General features: G+C 42.0%; 1 protein-coding gene across 4 annotated transcripts in view; it reads left to right on the top strand.

The window, feature by feature from the left end:
• The window catches only part of RASA3 (RAS p21 protein activator 3), a 211,123-nt gene that overhangs the window by 180,668 nt on the left and 9,539 nt on the right, over nt 1-20,916 (top strand). For 3 of the 4 annotated variants that reach the window (XM_048492563.1, XM_048492562.1, XM_048492565.1), the window contains 11 exons: nt 1,011-1,159; nt 3,456-3,570; nt 4,793-4,867; nt 5,791-5,914; nt 7,021-7,127; nt 8,960-9,037; nt 11,776-11,853; nt 13,987-14,060; nt 14,789-14,836; nt 17,497-17,603; nt 19,441-19,523. In XM_048492563.1, coding sequence (XP_048348520.1) covers nt 1,011-1,159; nt 3,456-3,570; nt 4,793-4,867; nt 5,791-5,914; nt 7,021-7,127; nt 8,960-9,037; nt 11,776-11,853; nt 13,987-14,060; nt 14,789-14,836; nt 17,497-17,603; nt 19,441-19,523 — 1,038 coding nt within the window. The remainder of the gene's footprint in view (nt 1-1,010; nt 1,160-3,455; nt 3,571-4,792; nt 4,868-5,790; nt 5,915-7,020; nt 7,128-8,959; nt 9,038-11,775; nt 11,854-13,986; nt 14,061-14,788; nt 14,837-17,496; nt 17,604-19,440; nt 19,524-20,916) is intronic. The other variant, XM_048492564.1, reaches the window with a different exon arrangement.

A 20,916-nucleotide genomic window follows, 5' to 3' on the forward strand; every position in this document is an offset into this window, starting at 1 on the left:
TCTTCTCCTCTCTTCTCAGATTGCATACTGCCCCTCTGAACCTTAAGCTTTTTGAAATTTCTTCAGAATCCTTTTGGTTAACTACTTATTTAAAGAAGGACCTACTCATCTTCTGGGTTCCCTGTTGGGTCTGCATATGTCAGTCCCAGCCAAACTGGCAACTTTCCCATGTAGAAAAGCCACGATGAAGAAGAACAACATGGCACTTGTAACTGTTGTTTGTTGAGTGGTCTTCTGTGCAGGCACATGTGTCTTCCTTCCCCACTGTGGGCTACTGCACTCACTCCTACTGACTGGAGGTGTGCCAACTCTGCAGTTCTGAGGCGGTGAATTGAGAACTGCGGGGAACACTCCTCCCTCCCCTTTGTACTCCATGACTTTTGGGCAGGAATTCTTCCTGCCTTTGAGCTGGGGGGTGGGGGAATGTTTGGGAGAATTCGTCATCTCTATGAAAAGCTGATCAGTCTTCGATTGCTGCAGGCCTGTGCATGCACAGCCCCATGTGTGCCTGCACAAAAGACCACTCAACGAACACCAGTTACAGATAAGTGCAACGCTGTTCTTTCCAATGTAGATACTGGACTTGCTTAACATTCTGTGTTCTCCTATTTGATTAGCTGGTCAATGTCAGTGGCTTTACCTCCATATGCATAACACAGGACAGAGCAGGGATACCACACTGCATTGTTTTTTATGCATCTCCTAGACTGGATAGTTAAATTGATACTGAAAAAAACTTGTAGAAATATAATGATTTCAGCCAGTTTTTTTCTATTAAAAACTGCTAGAGTATTTACTGAATTCAAATAAGAACAATATGAATGCTCAGTGCATTTATTTATTTTCTTGCTAGTGTTGTGATTAAAAAGCTCAACTAGATGCCTTTTGAGTATCTTTTCAGCTGGGCACTCAAACTAATATTAGCCTCACAAAGCTGATATATCCCGCACAAATTAATAAGAAGTATGTTAACTACTTGCCTATACGGTTTTGTCTCTTTCCATATTTAGCCTGTTTCAGCATCTGCTGCCCATGTATTGGGTGAAGTCTGCAGGGAAAAACAGGAGGCAGCCATACCTCTGGTGCGGCTCTTCTTACACTATGGCAAAATTGTGCCTTTGATTAGTGCAATTGCAAATGCAGAAGTAAGAAGAACTCAGTAAGTACGATGCATTCATTTTGAAGGTTGTCAGCCCATGTAGAAAGCAATCATTTTAAGAGTACCCCTTCAGAGGAAGTAAACATTCTTTGCTTCCCAGCATACTTTTTCTTAAGGGTTCCATAGTGGAACATTTGCTATATAGGAAGTTAGTGGCTAATTGTGATTCACCAGCCTCAGGCCAAAAAAGGGTAGAAATCTGAGAGAGGCAATACATTTCACAGGCAGAACTGGCAATGCATTAATGTGACAACTGCATCTTTTGGTTGAGGCAGTACTCATGGCTGGAAGGAAGAAAATGAAGAGTACTGTTGCCAGTGGTGTAGTGCCTAGGCCGTGGTGGCGAACCTTTGGCACTCCAGATGTTATGAACTACAATTCCCATCAGCCCCCGCCAGCATGGCCAATTGGCCATGGTGGGGGGGGCTGATGGGAATTGTAGTCCATAACATCTGGAGTGCCAAAGGTTCGCCACCACGGGCCTAGGGGGAGGGGATGTGCACAATGCACCAAGCGCATGCCGTTGCAGAAGCGTGGCAGGGGCATTCTGGGGTGTGGCGGGGATGCAGGGCACACACATGCCCTGGGAGCAGTTCCCCCTCACTCCAGACCTGACTGTTGCCCACTTAAAGCTTTAAATAGCACAGTTTGTAAAGGGTTTCTAGCTGAAGGTGGTAGAGCTTGCTCTGTGCATGCTGTTGCTGAAACCATCATTTTATTTCATTATTAAAACATTTGCATCCTGCCTGTGCCCATGGCTAGGGTTGCCTCCTTTGAAAGTAACTTAACTTCAGTTGTCATGAAATCAGACTGTTCCTAGAAAGTTCAACTATTGACTCTTAAAATTAAAATAATATATATTTAAGGCAGGTTTCATTGACAAGTGTATGGGTTGGGTCCAATTAACCGTGAACAGAACGTCTCCTTCTCTCTTTGCGCTCCCCTGTAAAAGCTGAATTGGAGGAAGGTTGGCATGGAATGGGATTCAGTTCAGGAAGCTGCTATCCAAGAGGGACTGGAAGAAATCATCACACTTTCCCTTGCATGAGTTCTTCTGTGACAGGAACAAGAGCTTGTGCAAGACTGGTGGTAGTGGATTTCTCCACACTTCCCTTTTGGCTTTAATATCAGTGCCTCATCAAGCTTTGTTCCAGGTGACTCCCCAGCCCTCAAGAATAGCTTGGGGGAGGGACTAATGAGTCTATAGGGGAAGAGAAACAAGAAAAATCCTGATTAAGTCTTACAGGAAACATTTTTTTAAGGGATTCATAATTTGGAGGCAGGAACTTCTAGAGGAAAAAAGAAAGGAATAATGCATGGGCAAATAGGGAACAGGATGCAGAATGGTAGACTAGTACAAATTATGGGAAGGCGTGCAATAGATGAAGAAGAATTTGGATTTATACTGCTTTTCTCTCCTGTAAGGAGGCTCAAAGGGCTTACAAACTCCTTTCCCTTCCTTTCCCCACAATAGATCCCTTGTGAGGGAGGTGGGGCTGAGAACTATGACTAGCCCAAAGAACTATGCCCAAAGACTAGCCCAAAGAACTATGACTAGCCCAAGGCCACCCAGCAGGAGTGTAGGAGTGCAGAAGCAAATCTGGTTCACTAGATAAGAGCCTGCTGCTCGTGTGAAGGCCTGGGTAATCAAACCCGGTTCTCCAGATTAGAGTCCATCTGCTCTTAATCACTACACCACGCTGACTCTCACATAGGCTTCCAGATTTTAGATCAGGTATTAATTAAAGGACACGTGGAATTTCTGTCTTGATTTTAAGGCTGTTATATTCTCGAGGGGGGGGGGGGAGCTAATTTTTTCCCCAAAGAGCATCTTGCTCATGTTAATTCTTGTTACTACTTGCAATTGCATCCATGTAATAAAAAATAAATGCTCTGAAATGATGAAAACAGTAGTACTTAACAATTATTTTATTTAAAACAATTTTATGTTGTCTTTCCACTCAATCAGGGTCCCCCAAGCAGAGCACATTAAAACATTAAAACATTTGAATAGTTTTTTAAAAGGACATGATGAGATAAATGCAATGAAAACACATGAACAAGCAATACCAGAACTAGTGGGGAGGGCCAATAACTGAGAAATGACTGCACGCAATCTCAAAAGAGAGAGAACTGCCTTCAACTGGCACCTCTTTTGTTTTAGCTAAGGAAGGTACTATAGGTGTTATTATCTGCTGTACATATTATTTCTTATATCATCATATCTTATATCATTATATTGATATTACTCATGGTTTAGGAGACTTAAATGATGGGGAAATTGTTTTGCTTCCAGAGATCCAAACACCATTTTCAGAGGAAACTCGTTAACTTCCAAATGCATCGATGAAACCATGAAACTGGCAGGGATGCACTATCTCCAGGTTACTCTAAAGCCAATTCTTGATGAGGTATGATGACCTGTAGAAAATTTACAAACCTGAAGTCCTTTTAAGAGCAAAGAGTGAAATTCTTGTTGTGTTAAGCCTGTTGGATATGTAGACTAATGTACAAGAGGCAGGTGATTGCTTACCCTGGCAGTCAGTCTTATCACTTGCATGTCAAAACATTAATGTGAAATTAAATGCTTTAAGTTGCATGCAGAGCTACATCTTGTTTTACAAAAACGTGTTTTCTTTTGGGGAAAGCATTTGAAGACATACAAACATACGAAACAACCAACCATATAAAATGTGTGATTATTTTTAGATGGTTGTATTTCTTCATGCTGAAAATGTGGTAATATTTCATTATCTCTGCAGTGCAGTTCACCTATCCCTTTGGCCAGTGTCACAGATAAGCAGACCACATATTTCCTTTAATGAATTCAGCGCTTTCCTAACTCAGCGGTTGATGCCATAACTCTCTAAAGATCTATACTTTTGTGTAAAAATAGTTTTGCAATTATATTCTTTTGTTCTTTTATAAAATAAAAGTGGTGATAGAAAAAAATGTTTCCTTAAATGTTCACTTGGTAGGGGGATTAAAGCAGAATCAATAGCACCGGAGAAATAACTCTGTTTTTCATTGAGAACATGTGCCAGTGTAACGTTGAATCCCACCAAAGCCTGGTTTGCAAATCGGGAGCGTGCCTTGGAAATGTGCACAGACAAGAGAAAGGAGGGGTAGATTAACATGCACATTCTCTCCAGCACGAATTGTGCCCATACTTTCCTCTGTCTGCCCTAACCATGGTTTAGAGTTACATCTCAGGACGGTAACCATTTTTGATGCTGATCAGAGACATGTTCGTTTAAAAGAAGGGTTGGAAGTTGGTTTTGCAAACTCTAGTGAAGAGGTCAGGGTCAATGCAATTGCATTATGAAACTGGAGTTAAAACTGACAAGAGAAGGGGGGGATTTGCAGAGGAGAGGGAAGGAGGGATAGAAAGGAAACAGATGTTCCCTAAACTTTTTCCCGATTTGAAAAAGATGTTATGTCTTCACTGGAACTGAGAAAAAATGATATCTTGTCAAAAGCCAATGAGACTTGATCAGTTTAACACAAACCATTGACTCCAGATACTTTGCATGAGAAATTAAATCTAAGCCATATCAAAGAAGTCACACCTACAGATGCTTGGAATTATTATTATTATTATTATTATTATTATTATTATTATTATTATTATAGATCTGTCAAGTACATAAACCTTGTGAAATTGATCCTGTGAAATTGAAAGATGCTGAAAACTTGGAATCTAACAGGGTAGGTAGGCAGTTAAGAGCTCTATTTGCTCTGCAGAGTTTGCAAAAAAATTAACATGCATACCCTTGTGCCTACAGGATACTTGCACGTTATACAATTAGGTGTCATGTATGAGAGTGCTTTTTTGGTAGGAATTTAGTGATGTGTGAAGCTGTCCTAATGTGGATGTGTGTTATTGTTGAATTATATGTGCAGATTATTCAGCAGCGGCTTGCAATAAATAGTCAGAGCATATGCACCATGAGCAAGGCATGTAGCACATCTGGGGTGGAGGAAGAGAGGATTTGGGTAAGGAATACTAGAGGAATACGGGCACAGTAAGGAAGGATTAACTGGCAGTCCAATGCTGGAATTATTCAAAAGACGCTTTGCTGGAAAAGTGGTTATTGTGCACTTGTATGAAAGTTCTTTGCTGTTCACTTTTAGCATACTGTTGGACTCAGGAACCTGAGTAAATATTGGAACATCTGCCTCTCCAGTAGCAAATCTTAATCATTTTTTTTAATTGTTAAGCATGGCTTTCAAATTATTTCAATGGGTGGTAGATATAGCCACCAAACTCCAGAGGCCAGGTCTACAGCTCATTATTTAGTACTCTCCCCAGCTGGTCCATGGTATTTTGATGATTTTTGTATGAATAAAAAAAAATCAACATTTAATGGATCTTTGGAACTTCAATCCTCTTTTTCGTTAATAATTTTTTGTTATTTTTACACTTTTATTGTTTTTACTGGTAACCCTGATCCTAAGGCCTCAAAATACCCTGTCAAAAACTAGTGCAAAACCACTAAAATGCAATCCAGCACCTGACCTAAGTACCCTTGGCTAATGTAGTGAGCCATAAAATACTAGCCTTTGCTTTAAATGTATGACATGATCTCAGCATGATTGTTTTAACTGTATATATATTTTTTTCACCTCAGGAAAATCTTAGGCAATATGTAGACCGGATTTTCACAGTCATTACCAAATCTGGGGTCAGTTGTCCTACAGTGATGTGCGATATATTTTTTTCACTGAGGGAGTCAGCTGCAAAACGTTTCCAAGGTATGTTACTATGTGAAGCTGAAATTTAAAAACTGTCCATATTGCAATTATTGTAGCTGAAAGACTTAATTGTGTTGTGCTGTACAGGTATGTCTGTTATCTACATTCTGTTTCTGATCCTCCTTGCATTGTATGGATGCAACTTTGAGGCATTTGCCAAGCTTTAACATTCTCGATGTCTATTTTGTTTGAAAACTTGGCATTCATGAAATCGGGGAAGGATAACATCAAGGCCCAAATGGGCATCTGTCTTGAATTATTAAGGCCATTTATGTGAAGAACTTGAGAGAAGCCTGCTGGATCACACCAGTGGTGTGCATACCATTTCACACTGCAGCCAACCAATTGTTCTGGAGAGACAAACATGTTGTAGAGCAGCGGTTCTCAACTTTCGTAATGCTGCAACCCTTTAATACAGTTCCTCATGCTGTGGTGACCCCCAACCCTAACATTTATCCATTTTACAGATGGAGAACACTGATGCAGAGAGTCTTAGGCGACCCCTAGGAAAGGGTCATTCAAACCCCAAAGGGGTCCTGACCCACAGGTTGAGAACCACTGTTGTAGAGGCTGAGACCATCCTCTGCTGCTGCCTCCCAGCACTAGACAGAAGTTCGCTGTAGATGGAGGCCCTGTTCAGTCACTAAGACTAATAGCCATTGATGGATCTCTCTTCCATCTGTCTACTTCCACTGGCAGTGAATTTCACAGTTGAATTATTTGTTAAGTAAAGTCCTGAACTTATTTCCCAACCATGTCATGAGTCGTCCCTAAATTCTAGTATTATGGGACAGAAAGAAAACGCTACCTCTATCTACTTTCTCCACGCAATGCCTAATTTTATAAACCTCTATCATGTCTTCCCTTAGACATTTTTTCTAGACTGAAAATGCCCAGGCACAGTATAAGTGTGAGCTCTCCAAGGTAGCTGTTTGTGAAGTGTGTGTGTGTGCGTGTGTGCGTGTGTGCACGCTATACACAGGAAACCCGTGAACTTGCTGTAGCCTTCAAGAATCCACTGACCCATTTTCCTTTTCACTGGTTTTATTTATTTTCTTCAGAATGGGGTTATGATTGGTGGTTTGTGTTCTCTTTTTGAATTGCAGGTGACCCAGATGTGAGGTACACAGCTGTAAGCAGTTTCATTTTTCTGAGATTCTTTGCACCTGCAATTCTTTCTCCAAACCTATTCCACCTCACACCACATCATCCAGTAAGTGTCATTTACTTAATACAAAAATATTCATGTCTGCTGGTGACCCACAGTATTGTTTTCTTGTATCTATGGGCCTTGCTATTCCTTCATTCTCATCATCCACTCTTAGCTTCTAGTCCAGTGATACTCACTTGGGATCACATGGGACTCTTTGACATGTCACTTGGGGCCCTAGTTTCTAATCTCTAAGTGGGATTTGGAGATCCTTCAGAATCACAACTGAACTGCAGACAACAGAGATCTGCCCCTTGAAGAAAATAACTGTTTAGAGGCTGGGATCTATGGCATTATACCCTGCTGAGGTCTCTCCAAAATCCTGCCCTCCTCAGACTTTACTACTAAATCTCCAGGAATTTTCCAACGGGAGCTGGCAAATCTACTTGGGGCTCCCCTCAGCACTGCTTCTGAAACATGGGGCAGGTACATGGGCAAGGCCATTACGCAGTGGAGCTTGTGGTTGACAGATGGTTGCTACCTTTTCCAGAAGAGGTAAGCAATGAGCCTCCCTGAGGTGCAGGCCTCATGCTAGAGTTGGGAGTAAATGTGGCTCCTTTGTAAATGTGGATGTGGCTCTCCATGAGCTGCAGTTTGAGTTATTCTGATTTGGCTATGGGGCAGGAATTCATAATTAAGTGTGTTCCTTCATATTGAAGTGTTTTCAACGGGCAGGCAGTAACTATTTAGCTAGTGCAAACAGAGATGTGTTTTGTTCTTGTTTTTAAGATGTCTTTGAGCCTTCCATGTGATTTCTGCCATGTTTTGAGGGAGGTGTGTGGGGTGAAGTATAAATTGGAGCCAAAAATAAGGAGCAGCAAGGGATGAAAATGTGGTGAGAGCCACAGAGGGGCTGAGTGGTAGGCCTGTAGGAAGAGTTATTTGTTAAAATATTCATATTCCATATTTTAATTTACAAAATGTTGTATAAATACTTTTGAAGCCATCCCCTTTTAAAAATAAAACATTTCACATCACAATCTAAAGCGGATCTTCAGGAATGCTGGCGATATGTTTGAATTTCAAACCACCTTTTTCTTTAATGGAGTTTCTCCTTTTCCTTTCGCTCATAACCCACCCACCCACCCCCCAGTTTCAGAGGCAACTTGTCTTGTGATGCAAACAGATTGTGTTGGAGGGTGTGTGTGAAAGAAACCCCAAAGCCATTTGATTACAAAATTAAGTTGCATAGTTCTTTTTATGCGTGTAATCTCAGTAAAATAGCTGAGATCTATACTTACCCTTGGCAGTTTTGTGGAGAGTCACCTCAGCCTAGAAGGGATGAGTAAATCTGTTTCACTGTCCTGAGATATTTTTTTTAGTCGCTGAAGAATGCCGTGAAATAAAATTTCTATATGGTTACCCATAGATGGATAATATTGTATTCTGAGCATGTGAAGCCCCTCACAGGAAATAGATTTTGAGACCAAATGCAAAACAAACTGCTGCTTGGAGGCTTCCCCTAAAGGGCAATAGCTTCATTGTTCAATTTAGCAATTAAATAACTGTTGCCTATAATAACTATTGCTCTGAGGTATAATGCATCAAGTTAGCAAAAAGCACAAGCTGCAAATGGCACAAGCTGCTTCTTCGAGGAGGCTAGAAGAGCTGCCCCCACTTCGAAAGCATTAGCAAGCAGAGCAGATACAGTTGACTGTAGGCCTTTTTCCAAACCACTCAGTATGTGTCTCCTCCTCCTCCCCAATTGTTTCCACTGAGTTCCTGGACTGGCCGCAAGCAGAGCATCGACAAAAGCAGTAGTTAGAGTCCTGTGCCTGTACTTTCCAGTGTCCCAGCTGTTCTACAATCGTCCTGTTCTCTTTTTTTATTTTTAGGATCCACAGACCTCAAGAACGTTGACGCTTATATCCAAGACTATACAAACATTAGGCAGCTTATCAAAATCTAAATCTGTAAGAATTTCATGTTCTCTTTTCCTTTTCTCGGTTTCTTTGGGAAAATAGGGGTTCTTTTTCTTAATGCATTTTAAATTGAGGGTGATTGTCAAACACTACTAGGGGCACAGTTCTTTCCTCCCTAAACACAGTGCTCTGAGGCATTCCTATTATTAAACAGCCCCTTCCCATTTGCATATACTGCTATTTATTACAGCTACTATGTTTTACAAGGAGCCCAGGACAGGCGTGTGTGGTTCTTTCTTTCTCCATGATATCTTCACAGCACTGCAGTGAGGTATACTAGACTGACTGGCCCAAGGATTCTGCTGAGCTTCATGGCTGAGTGGGGATTAAAACCCAAGCTTCTTCAGCCCTGATATGATGATTTAATCACTGTTGTGGAATGGAAGACCTGTGTATGTCTCCTAAATAGCATATAGCCCTCTACTTGTTTAAGTTATGGGGCTTCTAGAATTTACATGGACTGGTGGGAGGGAGAAGTAGAAGGATCTGTTGTTCCGAGTAGTGATCCCTCCTGGCTCCTGTACTTGTATAGGGAAAGATTGTGCTCTTGAAGTGCTGCTATAGACCTCATAGTATAGGAATACCTTTGAGTTTGAAGCTTAAAGCTAAGTAGATCCTCAACAAAAATAGTAACTGTACCCTTTCATAGAGGAAACTGAATTGGACTTTGTTAGCTAAGGAGAATCATATTGGGAGAAAAATTGAAGTACAGAGAATAACAAGGCTATCCACTCTTTTGGGTTGGGCCTTACTGTTGAGTTCAGAATGTCTATTCTTTCACTGGGCTGGAGGAATAGAGATAATGGGCTGAAATAAACATAGGCCGTTTCCGCATGAATGCGGAAGCGGCCGGGTCGGTGTACTCGACGCCGACCCGACGACGCTAGGACTGTCCGCACGGACGGTCCTAGAAAGAGCCGGGCAGCCAGCGCCGCGGAGCGCCGGCACCGGGCTGATCTGCCGTGTCCCCGGGCCTCCGGCGCGTCGCCGAGGCCTGGGGACACGCCCCCCTGGCCCTGCGCGCCTGCTCCAGCGGCGCAGGGCAGGGGGGCGTGTCCCCAGGCCTCGGCGACGCGCCGGAGGCCCGGGGACAAGGTAAGTACAGGGAGCGAGGGGGGGGGAAGCGCCGGGAAGCCGCTGCCGTTCGCACGGCAGCGGCTTCCAGCCGGCGTTTCCCCAACAAGTGCGCTTCTGAGCGCACTGGGGAAAAGCCGGCGTGGAGATGGGCGGGCGGCGCAAGGGCGGCGCGGCTGCGACGCAGCTGCGCCTCCTGTGCGAACGGTAGCCTGGGGACGGCGTTTTTGCCGTCCCCAAGCCGCCGTTTATGGCCCGTGCGGAAAGGGCCATAGTAAACCGGAATTCCTTTAAAGCTGTGTATTTTACAATGATTTTAAACTACATATTACATTTTTAAAATAATGTTTTAATTTTAAAGAAAGTGCAAAGATACTGCTTCAGATATTCAGAAAGTACAAGCAGGAAACCCCTGAGGGCTTTTGCATGAGAGAAATCTGGTCCTCCTCCCCACAATATCTTTGCTTTCTCTGTTTTCCTACCTCTCCAATATGGCTATCAAGCTCAAAGAGGTGCCTGGAGTTTTCCCAGATACCTCATTGATATCCAGACTACAGAGGTCAGTTCCTTTGGAGTAAATGGCAACTTCAGAGGGTAGACTCTGTCATCGTCCCCAATGAGCTTTCTCTCCACCTTAGACTCTGCCTTCCCCAAGCTCCACCCCCTCCATGAATTTCCCATGCCAGAACTGACAGCCCTATCCTCCCAGTCCATGCAGCTTCTCCCTCTCCTCTTCTTCCTTCCTGCTCCAGCCCCCATTTCCTCCCCCCTTTTCTTCATTCCCACCCACTACTCTAGCTTACCCTTCCTTGTTTTTCCTGCCTGCCTATTTCTCCTCCCTCCCCCACCCCCAAATTGCCTCCAGTTTCTGGAAACCATGGAAGACATTGGGGATTATCTAAACATCCATTGTTGCCTAGGTAATCTAATGCAGCTTCCAAAATCTCTGCATTTTAAAACTTTTAAAAGAATCTTTTATTCCTTCCCTGATTGTTGAAAATTAAAAATTTTCTGCTAACCCGGGGCTCCCCTGCCTGTTCCTGGCCTCATTGTGTGGAGTTTTTGATCTGTAGTCTTGGACCAAGTTCAGAATTAGTTTTATAGATGATGTGTGATCCAATGATTTTCTGAACGAGAAATGTTTGAGAACTAGTTCAGAAAACCACTTGTCATCAGCCATGACTGGAGTTTGCTTATATTGTGTGCAGATCATATGAGGGACTGGACACTAGTGTATCTAACATGGTAGACCCTTGAAAAAGTTCATTTGGTATGGGAAAGCTGCAACCTTTCTCTCACCCACACACTTTGATTAAGAGAATTAGTTCTGAATTTGATCATAACACTGCTTGTGGAATGTAACTGTCACCTCCCTTTGCACTTATTGTCAGTTTAGAATTAATTGCTGTTTTTGAGAAAATAGAGCTTGAACTATATCCAGGATTAAAAGGAAATGCCTTGATTTGTGAACTTGGCATGTGAACTCATTGCAAATACCACTGCAATTTAAGCTACACGGAAACAGCTTTTCAGTTCTTTTCAGCATTGAGAAATTTGTGTTCGTGAATGAGTGGATCTTAATTTTCTGCTGTCTTTGGCCTTCTGTATTAGTTGCTATGTTTCAACATGAATGCATATTGGTGGTTGCATTTCAGGCCAGTTTCAAGGAATCTTATATGGCTTCATTTTATGACAACTTTAATGAGCAGAAATATGCAGATGCAGTAAAAAATGTAAGTAACAGCAATGTTTTGTGTACTTCCTGGGCTTAATGAAACCAGCTGTTTTAGCAAATTCACCATTATCTGAATTTATGTATTCTAAATAACAATTAAAATATCTACCATTTATGCTTCACTTTTAGTATTCACAGCACTTCAGATAACTTTATTACAGTACAGTATGCTCTACAGTAGCTTTGTAGGGTATACCAATATCATAATCATGCTGTACATGTGGCTTGCACATTGTGAGCTTGTAGATCAAGTGAGATCAGAATCTGCAAACTTGTGCATCTCCACTTTCTAGCTTCCAGTTTTAAAGTAAAAAATGAAGCAGCTGATGAACAGCTAACAACAGGGACTATGTAACAAGGAGATACATTAATGAGCTGGATCCAGTAATCCATAATTGGAAAGGGCTAACAGTCATAAGTGTATTGGTTAAGAGGGGCAAACTCCAATCTGGAGAGCTGGGTTTTATTCCCCACTCCTCCACATAAAGCCTCTTGAATGACCATGGGCCAGTCATAGTTCTCTCAGAACTCTCTCAGCCTATGCAGAGGCAGGCAATGGCAAACCACCTCCAAACATCTCCTGCCTTGAATGCAGTGGCATATTTGCCGAGGGATGAGGGTACCCTCTGTCCCAGGGTGCCACTAATCTGGTCATGCGGGGGGCACAAAATCGGCCCCCCACATGAGCAGGAATCAACCCCCCATGTGACCGCCTCAGGTTTTGCCCCCCGATCTCAGTGTTTATAAAAGCAACTGATAGGACAGCAGTCACTTCTGCTCTCCCCAGAGGGGAGGGCAGAAGGGACTGCTGGCTGCCAGCTGGGAGCCGGGAGCTGGGAGGGGGTTGCTGGAAGCCGGGCTGGGGGGTGGAGCCCCACCCCACCCCCAGACACAGTTGTGGGGCGCCCAGAGACAATTTGTCTCCGAGTGCCACCCCCCCCTCCCCTCCAATATGCCTCTTCTTGAATGTCTCCTGCTTTGAAAACCTTACAGGGTCGCCATAAGTCAGCTGTGACCTGACAACACTTTCCACCAACAGCATAAACCTTCCCTGATTTTCCCTTCCCTACAGTAGCTGTTTCTGACCCCAGGAATATTGGTTCTTAGGATCCTTGTGGAACAACAGCCTTTCAGGTCTTATATCTGTTAAACTCTACTTGCAGAACAGACAGACAGCAATTTTTAACCTGCTTTCCCCTCCTCACTGCATCCCAGCAACCCGTGTGACCTTTATTCCATTCAGGGTCCTAAACCCCAGGAGTCAAATTTCCTAGGGTCAGAAGAGACTGCTAGAAGGAGAGAAAGTAGGGAAGATCTAGAATCCACATGTAAGCAAAATTGCTGGGTCTAACCTAATGTCAAAATATGCTCTGGAGCTTTTTTCTTGCTCCTCTTTCAGAGATAAAGCAAGCAGTGCCATAGGGTGTGGGTATATGTGCTCAGAACTTGTTTTCTCATTTCAACAATTTGGTAGGCAGAAGAGCAAGAAAGATCATTATATTTCAGGCAACTGTAGATGAAGGGAAGGGAACATAAAGAGCATTTTAGGTGTTAATAATGACACACTCCTGCAGTTGTTCCTGTACTACTTAGAGAGCATGGAAATACTTTGCACTCATGTGGGTTCTTCTGACCTTGTGGATGAAAACCATGCAGGCAATGAACCACCCAAGAATCCACGCCTCTCTGCTTTCACCAAGCTATAGCAATAACTCATGGGGATGGCTTTTCGATATTCCCCAGCTAGCATGCGTGATCAATTGTTTGAACAGCAGCAAAAACAAAAATCTAAAAGATCTGAAGGCAGGGGAGGTGCAGAGTTATATTTGCATGTGCCTTTCTTTGTGAATGTTGCCCAAGCATCAGGTGTGATTTATGGGTTAAAGACATGTGGGGCCCCACCATATGATTCAGTACGAGTCCTTTATCTCATTTAATCTGGGCATGGAGCAAGTAAAGTTTGATTTACTTGCTTATAAATCTTTGTGTTGTTTTTCTTCTGCTAGTGGGTGAGTACTTACATTTTTGAAAGCTCACGTATTTTCCTTGGTGCTTTATCAATTCTTCCATCAAGTAACGATCATGTGAGTTTAACTGCCTATTTCATACATATATATTATCTTTTCCCAAGTTCTTAGAATTAATTTCCTCCTCTGGAAGAAAAGATCACAAGAGCATAGAGCAGCCAATACTACTTAAAGAAGGGTGAGTATACATCAAAATGGCACAAAAGAGTAAATGGTCCAGTATCTGAGAAATGCTATATAATATGCATTAATTAATCATTGAGAGCAAGGGTGGTGTAGCTAAGGTGTTGGATTAGGAACTGGGAAATCCATATTCAAATCCCCACTGTGTCATGAAAACTTGCTGGGTGACCTTTGGCCGGTCACACATTCTCAGCTGTGACCTTGGCTAGTATTTGGATGAGAGGTCTCCAAGGAATATCAACAACATGCCGTGGAGGCAGGCAATGGCAAACCACCTCTGAATGTCTCTTGCCTTGAAAACCCCACCAGGGGTCACTGTAACTCAGGTGTGACTTGAGGGAAAAAATTAATTACTTGGAAGAGGAAATACGAAAAGTATAGTTTTAACAGTTGCAGAGGCTACCAGACTGGGAGAAGCTACAGCAATCCTAGCGGATGTGGCCACATTTCAAAATAAAGACCATAAGCTTTCAACAGGATCTTACAAAACTATGAATAAAATTGGTTCATGGTGGGAACTCTGCCTTCTTTTAACTGTAATAACATGAATAGGACCTAGTTTTATAAATTATCTGTTTTGTCTGTCTTTTGCTTTTAAAAATGCATTTGTATAATTTTGCAACCCTCCTCTCTGACTTTTAAATGTCTCATTTCTGCGTCAGTCTTTCTTTTGCTCCTGTCTGATTTTTTTCTGTCTCTTCTTGCTTGGCCTGCTGAGTTAAGGACTCTTAAACTAACTGTAAAGACAGTTGATGATAATAGTTCGTGCAGGTAAGAGGGTAAGGGCAACCGGTTCTTTGCCTCAGTGACCTGCCAGTGGTGTCCCCTCCCTTCTTATCCAGGGAGGGTTATATTTGCCTTGGCTTTGGGGAGAGAAAGCTTTAGCTGTTTGTTACTTTTCGTGCTGTACATCTGGAACACAGATGGGAATGTTTTTATATTGCCGTTCTCCTTCAGTGGACGAGCATGCAAAAAACGTTCACGTCTGTTTCTATTCAAGCAGGTGCCTTCATGCAAGTGCTGTTACCATTCACTTTCAAATCCTTGGAAAACCATTGAAATGGCTACAATGCACCACCTATTTTTAATCCCAGTTTTTAGTTGTTACATAAGCCTCAGTGTGAAGAGACTGGGTTTATTAAAGGGGGGTTGGCACAGCTGTATTTTGGGATGCTTGTAGAATAATCTCTTGAGTGGTTAGCGTGGTTTCTGTGTGCCTTCTCTCCAGCAACAGTTCAGACTATTTCTCCATTCACTCCAAGGACCAGTGATTCTCTGCTCTTGACAGTCAGCAGAGAACATTGATATGTAATGCCTGAGATATTTCTTGATGTTGCAATGTTTATACTGTGTGAGCTGGACACACTCAGTAAATGGCCTTCTTGCCTATTTGATTCTTTTCAAAGAGGAAAGGGGGTGGGGGTGGAAATACCACTTACTCCTGCTATTCCTTTGTTTCTCCCAAGGACGTTGATCTAGTATCGTTGAGAAAATCTAAGGATAACTTTAATTCAAAGTTTCCTATATAATAGGGAAATCGGTTTTAATCAGTTATTCCAAATGCCATTTTAAGTGGTTTTAGCTCTCAGGAACATTTTTTAAAAAGTCTGAAAACATCTGTCTCTGAATATGCTACAGTTGTGCTGGGAAAATATGGGTGGTGTTAAAAAATTCAGAAATATATGTCTGGAGCCACAGCTGTAACCACCTTGCATTTTTACTTAAGAGTTGATTTGAAATTATTGGACTTCAAATGTATGAAACCCAGAATCCGAATGTACCCAAGGATATAAAAAAGTATTCTGATCTTTGTTGCAAGAACCTGATCTCCGCAGACCTACAGTCATATTTTCAGGACTCTCTTTCCTCTGAAGGATGATGGACCGTAGCTAAATATTCAAGTTAAAGAATATTCTGTCAAGTGACATATTAAGCAATGTTACATTTTAAAAAGAAAATTCCATTGAAGTCCACTAACTTAGAAGGTTTTAACTCTGCAGTGGATACCACTGTCAGAAAGTTTGGGGTGATTGTTTTGAGGTGAACTGCACATTGCATGATCCTTTGTATTTTTGCAGAAAGCAGCCACTGGAGCTGTAGTTTTTAAGGGAGAAATAAAGGGGTGGGGGAGAGAAAATATTTAACTCTTTCCCCTTATTCCATTGTTTGATGGCTAGATATTTCTTTCAAAACTGATTGAAGAGCAAATCAGTGCAGAGTTTGTCGTTTTGCCTGTTGTACTTAGACTGTGTTGAGAAATGAAGAGTGGAAGCAATTCAGATGCTGTTATGTGTGTTGTGTTATGTGCCACTAAGTCATATTTGACTTATGGTGACCCTATGATTAATGACCTCCAAAACATCCTGTCATTAACAGCCTTGCTCTAGTCTTGCAAACTGAAGGTCATGGCTTCCTTCGTTGAGTTAATCCATCTCATGTTGAGTCTCTGTTTTCTCCTACTGCCTTCAACTTTTCCTTGAATTACTGTCTTGTCTTCTCATGATGTAACCAAAATACAGTCACTCCAGTTTGACTTCTGGAGCTAATTCAGGCTTGAATTGATCTAGAACCACTTTTGGGTGGTCCACAGTATTCATCAAACTCCCCTCCATCACCACATTTCAAATGAATGAAGTTTCTTCCTGTCAACTTTCTTCATTGTCCTGCTTTCACACCCATGCACACCCTTTTCACACCCATGCTTTCACACCCATGCATATTAATGGGGAATACTGTGGTATGAATCTTGGTTGCCAGCAACACATCTTTACAATTAAACATCTTTCTAGTTCCTTCATGGCTGCCCTTCCCTGTCTCAGACTCCTTCTAATTTCTTGGTTGCATCCTCTCTTCTGATTGGTGATGGAAACAAGGAATAGAAAATCTTGAACAATTTTCAGTTGCTTCATGGTCAACCTTAAAGTTGTATAATTCCTCAGTAATCATTGCTTCTGACTTCTTGGTGGTCAGCTGTAATCCTGCTTTGGCATTTTCTCTTTAAAACTTCATCAGTAGTCATTTCAAGTCTTCACGAACTTCAGCCAGTAATGTAGTGTCACCTGCATATCTCAAAATGTTAATTATACCACCCTAAATGTACATATTACATATTTGAAACAGCCCCTACATCAGCGTCTCCTTGCATGAAGTACCTTTGCTTTCTGCAAGGTGTATACAAGTTTTAAATGAGGGTGCTTTCATACAAGTGATATGCTGAAAGCTTTCTAATGTGATAGGAGCTGCAGAGTATTACAATACTTTTTCATAAACAGGACTAAATTAGCACATGTTAGTTAAATTTGTGCTTCTTTACACTTTATTAAGATGCTTTTGTGTTGGATTTTCCTCAGGCAGGTGAACACTAAGGACTCGTGTGCTTCTTTGCTAGGAAATTTGCTTGTGTAATGCTGCTGTGATCTCATTTGCTGTAGGTTCATGATCAAGAGGGCACAAGGTCGAAAACGGTTTGGTATGAAGAACTTCAAGAAGAGATGGTTTCGACTCACTAACCATGAATTTACTTATCAGAAAAGCAAAGGTAATGAAATTATGCCCTCTGTTTCTTTGAGTATTGTTTCATAATATAAAAGAACAAAACAGACCTACAGTACTCACGGGGGAGGGAAATGCCCCAGTTTCGAACTTCTCCAATGGCCACTTTCTCTGCCTTCCAGCCCTTCTGCAGGCCAGACCCTGGATGAAAGGGAGGGTTGAAGCAGAAAGGGCATCCGTAGTTTCTGCTTCAGAACTTCTGCTTGCTTATGGGAATGGAGGTGAATGGAAAAGGCTGTCCCAACATATCCCAGCATGTCCCAGCATCAGCAGATGAGTAGCGTTGGCAGAAGGCTCTGACCTTTTTGCCTCAGTCCTCCACAAACGTGCGCAGCACCCTGCTGATGGATGGCTGGAAGTGTTGCTACTGTTCCTCATCCTTTTCCTGCTCAAGCCTCCTGCCATTCATTTTGTTGTCCTCCCTTCTCTGGTGCTTTTTCTCCTTTTTATTTTTTTTTAAATCCCCTCAGAATGTCCACTGTGATCTTGCTAGATCCTGGGCCACATTCTGTCATTGGAATTGCAAGGTTTGGTCATGTACACACATCTCTATTTCAGGAACAGTTTTTTTAAAACCCTGTTTTGAAAAAAGAGTCAGATTTTTTTTATAAACGCAAAGCTTTATTACATGAGACATGAGTCGGGTTGGGGACTCCCCCAACCTGAGATGCAAAAAATGGCAGCCAGGGGGTGCTATTTGCCTCACTGCCAGTTCTACAGCAGATTTGAGGAATCAGCAGTAGGACAAATAGTCCTTCCACTACAATTTTTGCTGTCAAAAGCAAGGTAGGATGAAAGGGAGGGTTTGGCTGAAGCTCCTCCCACAATCATGCCATGCTCTGCAGTTTAATTCCACCACACACTACTTTAAAGGAAAATCCTGGTCAGATGTGACCCTCCAACTCAACTTGAACTTTATGTCTCATTTTCTGAGATCCCCAAGGGATGGCAGAAAATTTGTGTTCCTTATATATGCACTGTTTTTCAGATTTTCTTTTATCTAGATTCTAGGGCCTTTGATCAGAATTTGATATATTCATGTTCCTAATACAGAAAAAAATGCTCTAAGAGGCAATTAAGTAAGTGCTTCAAGATTTTTAATGACAGAAAACTCAGTAGTGGCATAACTTGCTTCCTTTATGCCATATGACATTCTTCAACATAATATATACATAGAACAAGGACTCTTTTCAATATATTTTCAGTGCTAAACAATATGCAGTCTTTTTAGGTTTTTTGTTGTTGTTTTGATGACATTTAGGACAGTTTATGTTACCACTAATAAGTGAGCCCTTAAAATGTGAAGATTGAGTTCCCTTGCAACTATTCAACTTATGGACCAATCCAGGGAGTTGCCAAATCCACTTGTGGAAGTGATGCCGGCAGAGGGGCAAACACACTGGCATGTGAATGCAGTGGTCCTCCTGAACACTCGGAGGCAGCACTGGGTCCGCATCAGTGCTCCCTCACCATCACCGATCCTTTCAGCTCAGCAGGGTCATGCCAGAGGCATGCCAGGGGATGGAGCCTATGTTAGTTGGCTTCTACCTTGGTTTGCGGCCAGTTACACTGTGGCCTGGGTCTTGAACTTATGCCACCTTTTTGGACTTTTGCCACCTTATGGAGGGCTTTCTAGCAGTTGGGGGTGGGAGGTGTTGCTTTTTCTATCTCCCTGTTTCTTCAGGAAGCCTTCTGGAGATGGCAGGGCAGCGTGGTGATGGCACCATCCCCGACCACCTGGGGCACTGCATTGGACTGGTAGTGACTCTAATAACTATAGGATGAGCATTTAAAATGATCTTCTTTTGATCTGCCTCCTGCAGGAGACCATCCACTGTGTAGCATTCCAATTGAAAACATTCTGGCAGTAGAAAAATTGGAAGAGGAGTCGTTCAAAATGAAAAATGTAAGCAGACTATCAGTTATTTTCAAGAACTATTTTTATTACTCATTTGTAATCCATTCTTAAAAGGAGATAATTCACATACGGCCTCAGAACTGTTTTAAATGTCACTATAAACTCAGCTATTACTGCCTATTAGGTTGGATTTGAGTGGGAATTCATTTATTGGCAACATACCTTGAGTTGTGCTCCCTCAACAATGGTCAGTCATTGCTAAATTTTAGATAGTTGCTTCTTTAAGTTACATCTTCTTATAACCACAGTGCTTATTTGTTCTTGGGTAGATTATATCTGGTCACTTTCAAAAACCTGAAACATGATGCTGCATAATATAGTTAACATTTTTGTTTGGTTATAGGAACACTTGTTAGGAACACTTTTTAGTTAGGAATACTTATAGAAGTGTCTCCTTGCAGTGCTTGGATTAGATTTAAGGGATCATAAGGCAGAAAAATGATTCAGGGTGCATTTTTGTCATGCATGCATGTGTGTGGAATTGGCACCTGCATCATCAGAAAATATGCAGAAACGTTAATGTTTGACAAGCCACTAAGCCTCAGACTATACATACTAGTGGTAGATTGACAGTGCCATCCTAAACAGAGCTATACCCTTTTGAGCCCAGTGACTCAGAAGGGTGTAATTCTATTTAGGATGGCACTGGAAGTTGGTAAGATGCAGCATAATATAAGACAGGGGTAATGAGCCTGGGTTGGGGGGATGGGGGTTCTCTTTCAAGTTAAAGGAACTTATGAAAGGTGGGTGTTTTTGAACCCTCCCCTCCACCCTTGCCTGCAGTTTTAATCTCTGCAATGTCTCAGCGGATATCACTTTTCCTCCAGCTGGGTTTTGCATACTGGAAGGGTGCCCAGCTAAAAGAGAAGCATCTGGATAAGGAGGTTGTGAAGCAGACATGGGGGCAGGGGAGTTCAGCTTCCCTCACATGTATTTGCTTTAGAAATTTAAAAACCACTACCCCTCCCCCCCACCCCCGCTGTTTTATATCTAGACTTAAAGAACTGGAAAGACTGCATTATCACATGTACCTTGTATCAATATAAACATAGGCTATCTGGGGTGGAATTGATTCCAAGTTATTTATAACTAGGCCGAGCACAGGAGTAGGCCTTTTTTGTGAAATGTATAATATAGCTGCTGTTTTAAACATTCTCATTTACACAGGATTATTTGAGGTTTGTACATTGCGTGCTTTTTGAGGAAAAAAAATTGTTAACTTCCTTTAATATCATGTTAGGAATTAGAACGATTTTTTAAAGGGCATTTTTAAACAGCTTGTAATTAAAAGAAAATAAAAATTAAAGGTATATTTTGTATGAAATGGTGCTTCTTTGAAGACCATGTTTGCTAGTGCTTTTCAGAAATATTATGTAAAATA

This window comes from Sphaerodactylus townsendi, linkage group LG04 (genome assembly GCF_021028975.2).
Source record: "Sphaerodactylus townsendi isolate TG3544 linkage group LG04, MPM_Stown_v2.3, whole genome shotgun sequence".
NCBI lineage: Eukaryota > Metazoa > Chordata > Lepidosauria > Squamata > Sphaerodactylidae > Sphaerodactylus > Sphaerodactylus townsendi.